This window comes from Rhinoderma darwinii, chromosome 4, assembly GCF_050947455.1.
Source record: "Rhinoderma darwinii isolate aRhiDar2 chromosome 4, aRhiDar2.hap1, whole genome shotgun sequence".
Lineage (NCBI taxonomy): Eukaryota > Metazoa > Chordata > Amphibia > Anura > Rhinodermatidae > Rhinoderma > Rhinoderma darwinii.
In genome coordinates this window covers 223,422,383-223,436,143 of record NC_134690.1, presented here as the reverse complement: position 1 = coordinate 223,436,143, position 13,761 = coordinate 223,422,383, and the positions used below count along the sequence as shown (strand labels likewise).

The 13,761-nt window shown below is 39.3% G+C and overlaps 1 protein-coding gene across 3 annotated transcripts in view; it reads right to left on the bottom strand.

Moving 5' to 3' along the window:
* GRIK2 (glutamate ionotropic receptor kainate type subunit 2) overlaps positions 1-13,761 on the bottom strand; it is a 609,687-nt gene that overhangs the window by 17,211 nt on the left and 578,715 nt on the right. For 2 of the 3 annotated variants that reach the window (XM_075862209.1, XM_075862210.1), the window contains one exon: positions 9,139-9,389. In XM_075862209.1, coding sequence (XP_075718324.1) covers positions 9,139-9,389 — 251 coding nt within the window. Of the gene's footprint in view, positions 1-5,787; positions 5,884-9,138; positions 9,390-13,761 lie in introns of all 3 variants that reach the window. The other variant, XR_012883183.1, reaches the window with a different exon arrangement.

The window sequence follows — 13,761 nt, the reverse complement described above, 5'->3', positions numbered from 1 at the left end:
TGTAGGGATCTGATCTGGGATATGAATAATTTAGGGGTCTGGATTGCGGTCTGAATTAATTTAGGGGTTTGCTTTGCTTATAAAATAATGTAGGGGTCTGTTCTGGTTTATAAATTAATTTGGGGTTCTGTCTGAGTTCTGAATTAATTTAGGGGTTTAGTGTCTGAATTTATTCAAAATTTGTTTTGCTATAGAGGATGGGGATGGACTATAGAAGCAAGGGGCCAAAGACGTTTGGGCAGCAATCTCTGCAGTTATCAGAAGTCATCCCAGTTGTTTGGGTCGGATGAAGAAGAAAAGGAAAGTGAGCAAATCCAATCATAAAAGACGTCACCTGTGAGCCTCTGCCTTACTGTGTGATCAAGTGTTTTTTTGTGTCCCACTCTGTATTTTCCTTCTTGTGTTGATGTAGTAACTTACATATTTAACCCCTTCAAGCACCACAATGAAATAGAACGTCGTGGTGTCGGGGGTGATGTATGGAGTGGGCTCACGCACTCTATACGCTGTGGGACTAATGGCCAGGAACAGTGATCGTGCTGTTCCCGGCCGTTTAACCCCTCAAATGCTGTGGTCAATCGCGACCACAGCATCTGAGGCATTAGAAAGAGGTGGGCAGCCCCTTCTGACATCTCATCGCCCCCGCCCCGGTTGTCATGTCAACCCAGGAGCCGGCAAATAATTTATTTTCAGTTTCCCAGTACATTATATGGTACTTTAAATGATGCCAATAGAAACTACAACTCCTCCCGCAAGAAATAAGCCCTCAGATCACTCTACTGACATAAAAAAAAAAAAGTTATGGCTCTTGGAAGGCAGGGAGTGAAAAACGAAAACGAAAAAGCAAAAAATGGCTTAGTCTTGAAGGGGTGAAGATAATCGCGAGGAGCGTGACCATACAAAGCAAAGTTCACTGCGTGTCTTTCTCCCCTCTCCCTAGATTTCAATTCTAAATCCGCCTCTGATTTAAAACCCACTATGATTGTATTGTTTGGACACTACATGGTAAAATATAACGCCACCAAGCAAACGAAGGCCAGCCCTGGATGTGGGACCCCATATGAATGCTTCTATTATAGTTATTTTTGTATAACTACAGCCTAAAGAAAGAAGTTGTTCTGTAGCCTACAAGTTCTGCATACAATGACCTCTAGACATCAATAAGAATTTTGAAAAGCGATAAAAATATGTTAAAAGTCAATTACTTTTTATGGGTTTTTCATGAGAAAAAGTCATGTTTTTATTACGAACCGCGCCATTCTTGTTTATGGGTTGTGTCTGGTATTGCTGCTCAGCCTAATTCACTTTAATGAAACTAAGCTGCAATACCAGACAGCCCCTGGACAAGAATCTGAAAAAAATAATTCAGACCTCTTTTTCAAATTCTGAACGACCCCTATTAATTCCATACTTAAATATTTGATTAATTAACATGGATATTTAATAATATTTTAACTATTTGAGGAGTCCTTAAATACTTGCTTTCCTTTTGCAAACTGGAGTGCTGCATGTACAGAGCAGGGATATAATATACATTTTTTAACTAACACAATGTGACACAATTATATGGCCCTGTGGCATGATGGCATTTAATAGCTGAGATGCTGGGATCTGTTTAGGTTCTTCTTCACACAGAAACTGCCATCAGTTATGTCATGCCACAGATGAAACAACACTCCTGTTAATGTAAACACAATTCTGTTTGGTTGTTTCGTTTTGGGATTTGTGACAGACAAATCTGAAAATCTTCTTTATTTAACTGTGCAAGCTTGATTTTGCCACAAATCTAGAGAATAGCAGAACTTTTTGCTCCTCCTTATTTTTCTGTAATGTTATAAAAAGGAAAAAATAGTATTGAAGCAGGGATGTAGACTGATACTATGATATATAGATATCAGTGTAAAAGTCAGTCCGGCCCATAATTGCATCTGCTCATTATATGGATGCCGTAGCCTCTTGGTGTCTTACTTTTCTTAAAGAGGCTCTGTCATTATTTAAGTAATGGCCTATCTCCTAGCTAATCTAAAAGGCGCGGTCACACTGATAATGTAAGTGAAAATTGTGTTCCAAAACATTTATTATTTTAAAAATGATGTGCTTTTTTCTAAATGTGAGGCTGGAGGGAAGGGGGATCACTTCAAGGAGCCATATCTCGGGCTGTGGAACACCTAGGACAGCGGTCTTATATAGCAGTACACATCCTATGGCTTAAAGAGGCTCTGTCACCAGATTTTGCAACCCCTATCTGCTATTGCAGCAGATAGGCGCTGCAATGTAGATTACAGTAACGTTTTTATTTTTAAAAAACGAGCATTTTTGGCCAAGTTATGGCCATTTTTGTATTTATGCAAATGAGGCTTGCAAAAGTACAACTGGGCGTGTTGAAAAGTAAAAGTACAACTGGGCGTGTATTATGTGCGTACATCAGGGCGTGTTTACTACTTTTACTAGCTGGGCTTTCTGAAGAGAAGTATCATCCACTTCTCTTCAGAACGCCCAGCTTCTGGCAGTGCAGATCTGTGACGTCACTCACAGGTCCTGCATCGTGTCGGCACCAGAGGCTACAGATGATTCTGCAGCAGCATCGGCGTTTGCAGGTAAGTCGATGTAGCTACTTACCTGCAAACGCTGATGCTGCTGCAGAATCAACTGTAGCCTCTGGTGCCGACACGATGCAGGACCTGTGAGTGACGTCACAGATCTGCACTGCCAGAAGCTGGCCGTTCTGAAGAGAAGTGGATGATTCTTCTCTTCAGAAAGCCCAGCTAGTAAAAGTAGTAAACACGCCCCGATGTACGCACATAATACACGCCCAGTTGTACTTTTACTTTTCAACACGCCCAGTTGTACTTTTGCAAGCCTCATTTGCATAAATACGAAAATGGTCATAACTTGGCCAAAAATGCTCGTTTTTTTAAAATAAAAACGTTACTGTAATCTACATTGCAGCGCCTATCTGCTGCAATAGCAGATAGGGGTTGCAAAATCTGGTGACAGAGCCTCTTTAAAGAGGCTCTGTCACTAGTTTAGTTATGCCCTATCGCCTAGCTAATCTAATAGGTGCTGTCACACTGATAATGCTACTGAAAATTGTGTCCCAAAAATATTATTATTTTAAAAATTATGAGCTTATTTCTAAATATGTAAATGAGCCTTTATTAGACAAGTGGAAGGTAACACCAGCGATTCTCCTGAGGTGGAGCTACGTCGCAGCCCCTGACGCTGTCCTATCAGCATGAAGATGCTTCGCACACAGTATGAGACACATTCTAGAGGGAAGGGAAATCACTTCAAACAGCCATATCTTTGGGCTGTGGACCTGGTTCTGGTGGCATATGAAAGAGGAGATGCTAATATTTCATATGACAACAGGATCTCAGTTCTAGCTTTGACACAACTGGATATATCACCAGTTGACTATAGTCGGGAATGGAAGCTGAATACTATATGATCACGCTGTGTTGCTGGGCAGGGAAGGGGTAGATGCTGTATGATGATTGGACAGCGTCATACAGAAAAATTACACCGCCCAGAGTGAAAAGAGTCACCTCCCACTTGGCTATTAGAGCCAAATTAGCATATTTAGAAAAATGCACATAACTTTGCAGATAATACATTTTTATTTTTTTAAATGACACTGTAGTTTTCAGCATCGTAGCGCCTATTAGATTAGTTAGGAGAGAGGAAATTAATAAAGTAGTGAAAGAGTCTCTTTAAGCGACGCTCCCTGGACAATGGGACGTGATTTCTGTTTGTCTTGCCCCTCAGCATGTCATAGTGACATTGCCAAGCATCGCAGGGAGCGCATGTTGTGGTGCTTCCTTGACAATGGGACATGTACAGTAGCTTTGTTCTGCCTCCGGCGCATTACAGTAATGCTGCTGAGATCAGAGAGATCTCTGGTGGTCTAGGGATACTAAGGCACACGTGCTGTCCCTGGCAAGATAATTGATTGGTAGACGGATGGGTTGGAGTTTTTACAGTTCGGATGGTTTATAAGGGGACATGTGTCAGAAAGTACTGGACAGACTAACAGACAGATCGTTCTGTAACCAGGTTACCCAATTGTGGATAGCATCCTAATGGACCGGCAGTTAACATAAGGATAGTAAGATATATATAAATATGGCTCATCATGGAACGTTACCCTAACATTATTCTTGTCTTGTTTTTTCTGAATCAATGGTCCATCTATTAACATCTACACAGCTGTATAATTCTTACATAAGTATGATTTCCTGGCAATGTGATTGTAATTGCCTTTCTAGAACTGCTTTGAATAGGGATAGACTATTTATGAGACAAGGAGTGTTGATTTGTCCCAAGAAACATTTCTACTAGACTATGCATCAGCTTTAACACATTGTATATCTACATATTTTTTACAAACACTACAATGACTTGTTCCCTGATGAACCCACTGGGGGAAATATGTTGGCGCTGAGGAATTGAAACTGGACTATATTAATGGCAGATGTTGAAGTTTTTGTATTTAAAAATGGTCTACACCAGTGGTAGATGTTGATGTATGTAACCTTGCTCGACCTACAATAGGTCATGATGTTCAGTCTGATTTTCTCTGTTGGAGGTCATGGTGACCTGCTAAACAGTGGAACTTAGGTGTGTTTTTTGTTTTTCATATTTTTCTGGAATATCCACATTTGTTTACTTGGGTGTAATAGTGTCCTGTGTCCATATCAATGTGTTTCATTTGCCCCACCCCACTTAATGATACAACCATAATAGGGTCTTGCTAGGTACAGGAAGCAGGTTGGGGGTTGAGCCTTTTGGAGTAGGTGCCCAGACTAGGTAGGTACACATTAGGGGACATTGGTGTTGTTCTGACAGGGTGGTCTGTGTTTCTTGACCAGTAGGGCCATTTATGCAGGTCCCTTTTATATTTGAAATAAATATTAAATGTTAAGTTATATTTGCGTAGCGTAGAGATGGTCGACTTTCTGTGATTCCAACTCTTGACATATATACAAGAAATTGGCTGTGTGACTTCCAAACTTATAACCTCTCCAATAATCTTCCACCTTTTTATCCTTCCAAACCATAAATTCCCTAATTGTGAGTTGTGGAGCTCCTTGCCATACAGTACCTTGACAAAGGAGGTAATTCTTTTAAATTTCTATCTCAGGAAGATAAGGCACAACTGCCATCTGCTACATCATGGCCCACATATGGAATGTTTTCATCATTTTTAATGGTGACAAAAATAAAAAAAAAGGCCCTTGGATGAATTATTTAGGAGAATAGGCCTCATTAATTAAAACTATCTAACAGAGAAATTGGACTTGATGCCCATAGCAAACATAGTATTTTACCAAAGCAGTTTAAGTAATGAAGCTGAGCTCTGATTGGTTGTAATGGCCCACAAGGCTCATTTCTATGTTGGATAGTTTTGATAAATGAGGCACATTTTCCCACACCAAATGTCTACATCTTTGGAAGTCTTGGCTAACCTTTACATAAAAGTTTTAAATGCCATCAATCACCTCTGCCCACTCACACAGCTGCTATTCCCCTCTATGGGTGCCCTTTCATAGCTAGGTAGAAATATTTTCGCCATGTGCATGAGGCCTAAAACTACCTATACAATACAAGGAGTACTAGAAATCATAACTAGGGAATCCATGAATTGTAATAATAAACGTAAATTGCTTCCAAGCTACACAAAGGATGCACCGAAGAAAAATACTTTCCAAATGCTCCAAACAAAAACAAATGTAATATTTTTTGGTACTACACCTCAATAAAGCAAAATTCTCACTGGTAACTCACCTAACTTTTATGTTATAATGGGGGATTACACGAATTCAATGAATCCTAATCCTTTTATCAAAGTGTTGCTTTCACTGTTTCCTTTTCTTCTGAGCACTACAAGATAAAAAATGAAACAGTGAAAGCTGATAAAAAAAATAATTTATTGAATATGTTTAATCCCAAAAGGGTCAGTCACCTGTTGGAATTTTTCTTTATTTAGGTGTGGAACCAATTTTTGCTACACTTTTCACAATTAGGGAATACCTGTTTCTGCGGGATAGAAAAGACTGAAGGACATTGGAGATGTGGTATCACAATGAAAAGTTATTGGGAATGGAAATTCAGTGGATCTGACTACTGAAATTCCATAAGGAATACACTAACAAATATAAATATTTGGTTTTAACTGATGTCTTAATCTACAAGATACATTAAAAAAAGAATTTACACCTCTAAAGAAATAATATAAATATAATAGGAACTGTTCAGGGTTCACCTTTTTTTAATACTACTAATATGTAATATTAGTAGTATTATTATCTTTACTCAATATCAACATATATATGTCCATACAGATATTTAATATATTAACCCCTTAATACCGAAGGTATTTTAAACCTTTATGACCGAGCAATTTTGTAAGTTTTTCCATCGTCGCGTTCAGAGATCTATAACTTTTTTATTTTTGTGTCGACATAGCTGTATAAGGACTTTTTTTTTGCGAGACAAGTTGTATTTTATAATAGCACCTTTTTGGGGTACATATAATTTTCATTTTACACCGTTTACCGTGTGGTATAAATAACATAATAACTTTATTCAGCCGGTCGTTACGATTGCGGCGATACCAAATTTATTTGTATTTTTTAATGTTTTCCTACTTTAACACACTAAAAAAACATTTTTTTCAAAACTATTTGCTTTTGTGTCGCCATACTTTAAGAGCCATAACTTTTTTATTTTTTGACCGATGCAGTTGTATGTGGACTTTTTTTTGCGGGACGACTTGTAGTTTTTATTGGTACCATTTTGGAGTAGATGCGATGGTTTGATCACTTTTTATCAAATTCTTTTGAAGGCAGGATAAACAGAAAACAGCAATTCTGATGTTGTGTTTTATTATATTTTTTACGGCGTTCACCGTGCGGGTTAAATAATGTAATCATTTTGTAGTTGGGTTCGTTACGGACGCAGCGATACCAAATATGAGTAACTTTTTACCTTTCTTCTTAAAGTATTTTGTAAGGGGAAAAAGTGGGGGTTTTTATTTTTTTTACTTGGGACATTTATTTATTTATATCAAATTTTATTTAACGTTTTTTTTACTTTTTTTTTTTTTGTCCCACTGGGGGACTTCACTGTGCAAACCTTTAATCGCTATTATAATACACTGCAATACTTCGGTATTGCTGTGTACTATTGCCGGTCAGTGTAAAACTGACATGCACCTGTTAGGTCATGCCTCTGGCATGGTCTAACAGGCAATTACTAAAGGCAGACCTGGGGGCCTTTGTTAGGCCCCCAGGCTGCTATAGAACCCATCGGCACCCCGCGGGGTACTTTTTCTTGGAGCTCACAGGACATTTGAACAATATGGGTTAGTCATTCCATTTTCCAATACTTTTACCACTTCTGTTTTCTGGGGAAATCATCTCCCTCCATGTTTTGAAGAGTCCAGTACGGTTACTGGCGCCCGAGGATATGACCTTTTGAGTGATATACAGCATTTATATAACTACTTTTTTCCTCCATAGACATTGTTTTGCATATATTTTGTCTAGGCCATGATATTGTTATATAGATTACCTCTGCATACCCTATTGTTGATATAGCACGTTACCACCTCAGCCACTCCAGATATGGCCTATTAGCCCTCTGTACTAGAGCTTTTGCTGCCATCTATGTGCGTTTTTGTGATGTATGTAGCCCATATACAGTTGTCCGATTCGAATTCTCAATTTTATCTGTATATGTATTTTTTATACATGTGTTGTTATTTAATAAAATTTTAACTTTCCATGCCTTTGGCAAAAAATGGTAATCGTGTATGACTCCTTTTCTCATGTATTTATATATAGGAGAGTTTCTATTTAACATTGGTGAGGCATTTATTCATACCTTTGGAGACCTAGCCCCTTTACTGATTGTCCTGTGAGATATATGTTGAAATTACTAAAGGCAGACCTGGGGGCCTTTGTTAGATGCACGCGGGGATGCCAGTGGAATGAGACGCGGCGTTCGCTATTGAGCGCCGCATCTGAGGGGTTAAATATGATCGGAGAACACTGCTAGTGGTCCCCGATCGTTGCCCTGAAGCCCGAGGCTGTTAGCAACAGCACGGGCTTCAGGAGATCCCCGCACGATGAGGGGAAAGTTCTTCTGAAATGCCGTCGTGAAAAGGTGGCGCTTCAGAAGAACTATCCTGAACGGCCGATGTAAAAACACTATACGCCGGTCGTTAAAGGGAAATGTGGTGAAAACATAGTTTCCCATGTGAATTCTCACCTGTCATCATGAGGTCTGATGCCACTGCCGTCTTCTGTAGGTTTATGAATAATAAACTATCAGGCATAATGTGCACAGCAACAATCCAAATATGCAGTGGTGACAATCTGAACAGCCCTGCTATTGTCAGTGATTCCCCACCAGGCTGCTTCATGTATCCTCCAGATAATGTATGGCTGTTCTATGCCAATCATTGCCAATCATCTTTGCCCCTTTCCTACTGGAGTTTGCACGTTGCCTGAGACATTCATGCTGCTGCATACGGCACAGTCTGCAGCGTGTCCTGTGTGAAGTCTATGCCTTAGTCCTTCGTTTTTGGTTTGTCAGCATCTTACTCGTAATTTGTAATGATCTTTATAACTATAGCTTGTGCCATATTATCTGGACACACTTTACAATATGATGCCCGGGTAAGGCATTATGGGACATGTAGTTACCAGAGAAACTGCCTGCAGACAGTGATTTCTACAAATATGATGACATTGTTGTTGTTCATTAACTAAATAGTTATTTTTGGTATTGACTACAGAGGATTAAAGAGATACTAAAAAGATCACTTATGGGAAAGAATATTACAATGATTAAAACATTGGATGACCTTTTTTTTATATAAAAAACGTTTGTGTGTTATGTAGCATATCATGAGTTGAAGGTATAAATATGCATACCCATGTTGGCTGTTTATTGTACTATTTTTAAGTAATGAATCTGAGTTTCAATTTTAGAAATTTGCTAGAACATTCTGGAACAAGATGAAATTCCTTTATTACCGTTATATAAAACATAGTTTTGAAACATAATTTTCTCAATTTGCCATGTTTTAATATGATATATTATAAAATGAATTTTTTTTATAAAGCTTACCTTTTCTAGCTGAGCATTTTTTTTCGACTTGTATAGGAATTCTCCAACAGCAACAAAAACTGAAAGCACCAGTCCAGCGGCTAAAACAATAAAAATGCCACCGATATTTTGTACTCCTAGAGCACTGGCTTCTTTACTCTCCTCTTCTGGGCACCCATTGCCTCGCCACCATTTTTCTTTCATCATATGGAGAATTCCTTCTTCTTGAAGCTGCAAAATGGCTATGGTTATTTTATCTCTGTATGGAGAACCTACAAATAATAAAATATATAATTATTTTCATAGTTTACATAAATGTTACAGATATTTAAGGAGCCTAAGTAAATCATGTCTGGCATTAATAGGAAAAAGGATTTTAAGTCTTGTGAAATTACTGAGCCCTGATGTCTCAAAACTATTTTCCAATTTCATCTGGTTGGTTAGTAAAGTAAGTTTAGTAGACAGCAGCCATCAAAATAAACAATGTATTATTGTAGATTGGTGTCTAGTATCCAAGGGGCATGTATATGCCTGTCCATGTTTTTAGGGAAAGACTTCATCCTAATGCCATTCTATTCCCCTGCTGGTGCTGTAAGTGAGCCATTTGGTTCTGCTAAGTCGGTAGATGCACATAACCTGCAGGGCTGTCATCATTACCAAATAAATGACTTTATAGTACAGTTTTTATTTCTCCTCAGATGCACAATCGTCCTATTTTGTATCATAGTATGACAGAATACAACTTACAAACATGGGACGAGATGTACTTAGACTGCGCTAGTCTTATTAAAAAACAAGCTTGTATAAGATGCAACAAATTTATTAAGAGGCACAAGCCTGTTAATAAATTTGTCGAAGCTTTGACTGTCCCTGCATTACTGAATGAAACCAGCGCCAGCCAGGTGCTGGCATAGATTTCCGCTATAATTTATGCCAGTTTCTGGCATGAATTATAGTAAATGCATCGGGCCTAGGGTGGTTATGCCCCATTTCATTCAGTTTCACCCACTCTTTTTTAAAATGGAGAGAGCAGATGAAAAGGCCCAAAAGTCGCATTTCTATGCCAGAAACTTTGTCATAGAAACATTGCATTTAGACAAGTAATGCTATAATATATAATTACCATATTAACTAAGGCAGACACATTGTGGGTTTCTTAATTTCATTTCTTAATACCCACAGGTTCTTATCAGTTATCATAAGTGTTTTATTAGGATTATAAATATGTTTTTCTTTTTATACAATAAAGGTTGTTTTATGTACATTTTCTATGTTATTTTCTTTTTCTGCCCTTCCCTCCTCATTATCTCTATATTCTAATAATTGTCTTTGTTTAACTTTGTTCTTTATTATTAAAGCATCATTAAATTAATATAAAAATGTACCGTATTATTCATTATTTACATAAGACCACAAAGCTTAATGATAAAAGTGGATTTGTCACTAGAAAATGCTACTTTATGTAAGTGCAGCATAGTATAGGGAAAGGTCCGTTTTCCTATTAACCAAAACAGCACAAATAATATTGTGCCGTTTAGGTAATAGAAGCAAAGTGGGGAGTACTCTCCCTGCCTCTCCCCGACTCTCCCTGCCTCCCTCTGCCTCTCCCCGCCTCCCTCTGCCTTTCATGGGGGTGATTGATGGTTGGATAGTGTCAATCATAGACAGGAGCCCCTCAATCCGTGTGAGGAGAGCGGAGGAGGCAGGAAGAGATGGGAGCTTCTGACTATGAGTCTGGCTAATAGAAGAGATCAAACAATACACCAAATGGTACACTATTTTCTGCTCCATTTTGGCTAATGGGAGAGCAGACCTTTCCCCATACTATGCTGCCCTTCCATTTCAGAAGTGGAGTAAGGACAATTGTACATTGGTTTTATTTTTTAACACCATTATTTAAATTAAAAACTAAATAAACTTCTACAAACATTCAAAGATAGATAAAAAATATAAAATATCAATAAATTTTCTTTGGGGTTTACCCTAACACCAAACTTAACCGCTTAACCTGTTTTATACTAACGTAGGACTCAGACATTTCTTAGTTGTTTCAAAGACATCACACTAGCAACAGCCAATGCTTTCACACAACTGGTATCAATATTTCTCAAGTAGTACCGGTCTGTAGAGAACATCAGGTCCTACAATAATAAATCATTGAAGCAACACCAGCTCTTTATAACAATGGAGTCAATTAGAGCCATCCGTTGTAGAATAACAAATCCCAGCAAGGTGACTATTTGGATCATCACTGGCTACTTTTTTTATAACAAATATTATATCAATTAGTATTGAGACTTCAATATACTTTAAAGTTTTATTTAGGCATTGTTCTTTCCCCACACTGTACTTTCCAGGTCATTCCCCCTGTCCCCTCACTCACATTTCCCTCTTTTGAAGTCCACACTCTCAAACTCTTTCACCCATTCTCCCTCCGATTGGCAGTTGACTACCGTCCCCCGACCTCACCACGTCAATTCCTGGATCATTTTGCTGCCTGGCTTCCACAATTCCTATCATCTGAAATATCAACTCTCATCATAGGCAACTTTAACATCCCCATTTATAACCCAATCTCCTCATCTGCCTCCCAGTTTCTATCTTTAACCTCCTCCCTAGGTCTGTCACAACTTACTAACTTTCCTACACATGAAGACGGTCATTCAGTTGAGCTGGTCTTCTTCCGTCTCTGCTCAGTTTCTGACTTTAATAATTCTCCTCTCCCACTCTGTGATCACAACCTTCTTTCCTTTATTATCACAAATGCTCTGCCACCTAAAAACATGCCTATCCATCAGACATACAGAAATCTACCTGCTATTAACACTCAGCAACTCATAGACAGTCTACAGTTCACGTTGTCCCCTATCTCTCCTGTCCCAATCTGGCCACCAAACATTAGAATAACACTCTGAAAAACACTTTGGATGAGGCAGCCTCCCCCCCTACACTCCAAACCACCCGGCAAAGTCCTCCACAACCCTGGCACAAGCCTCAATCACGTTTTCCTCAGCGGTGCTCGAGATGTGCCGAACCTCTGTGGAGAAAATCGCACTTGTCAGCAGATTTCCTCCATTACAAATTTATTCTGAGAACTTACAACTATGCCCTTCACAGAGCCAAACAAGTCTATTTCACCTCTTGGGGTTCCTCAGGTTCAGTCCTAGGTCCGCTTCTCTTTTCTCTCTACACAGCCCCTATTGGACAAACCTACAGCAGATTTGGCTTCCAGTACCATCTCTACGCTGATGACACCCAAATATATGCCTGTTCCGATGACATCCACTCTGCTCTAATACAAAACACCAGTGATAGTCTGTCCGCTGTGTCTAACATCATGTCCTCTCTCTATCTGAATATGAATCTTTCCAAAACTGAGCTCCTTGTGTTCCCACCATCTACTAACCTACCTAAACCTGATGTCTCCATCTCAGTGTGTGGCGCTGCCATAACTCCCAGGCAGCATGCACGCTGTCTTAGGGTTATTTTTGACTCAGATCTTTCCTTTACTTCACACATCTAATCATTTACACACACCTGTCACTTTCATCTCACAAACATCTCCAGAATCCGCCCTTTTCCTATTGTGGAATCAGGCAAAGCTCTTATTGTCGCTCTGATTCATACTCGTCTTGACTACTGTAACTCATTACTAATCGGTCTTCCACTCACTAAATTCTGCCCTCTCCAATCTATCCTTAATTCAGCAACCATGCTCATCTATCTGACCAACCGCTATACCAATGCCTCTACCCTATGCTAGTCACTGCACTGGTTGCTCATACCATTCATAATTAAATTCAAACTTATTACACTTACCCAGGGCCAGCCCTAGGATATATGGAGCCCTGTGCGAAATGATCTTTTGGCGCCCCACCCCATCATTAAAAAAAATGCCCCATAAAGAAATTAAAATGCCCCTTTAGTGCCCCCATACAGTATAATAATAATATATTACAACTCCTTCAAGGACACAGTATTTTGTCTTCTAATTGTGCCCACAGTATTATGCCACCTGTAGTACCCCTACACAGTATAATGTCCGCTTATTGGCCCCCACACAGTGGAGTGCCCCCTGTAGATTTTGCCATATAGCCTCCCTGTAGAAAGTGCCATAATCCCCCACCTCCTTGTTGTAGATTGTGCATTACAACCCCCCCACCTCCCACTTGTAGACAGTGCCATACAGTCCCCCACCTCCCCCTTGTAGACAGTGCCCCCAAACAAAAACAAAAATTGTACTCACCTAGGCCCCGTTCCTATGACGAACTGAGCTGCTCCATGACGGGATCCTGTAGCCTAGTACAGAGTTTCCCAACCTTTTTGGACTCGAGGCAGCACTGGAAAAATAAAATTTCCTCAGGGACCCCCTACCAAAAATAGTTTTGAGAAAGACAGAAAACGGCTAAGAACAAGCACTACACTTGTAGGGTATGTTCACACACGTTTTTTGTAAGGCAAAAAAAATCTGCCTCAAAATTCCTTCAGCAACTGACAGCGTTGTGTGACCTTTTTTTTGTGTTTTTTCTTAAGCTGTTGAAGCGAATGCAAAAGACGCAGTAAAACAAGCACCAAACGAGCGTCGCAGGTATTTTCTGCCACCTATTAATTTCAAGTGGAGGTCAGAGGCGGAAACCACTTGAA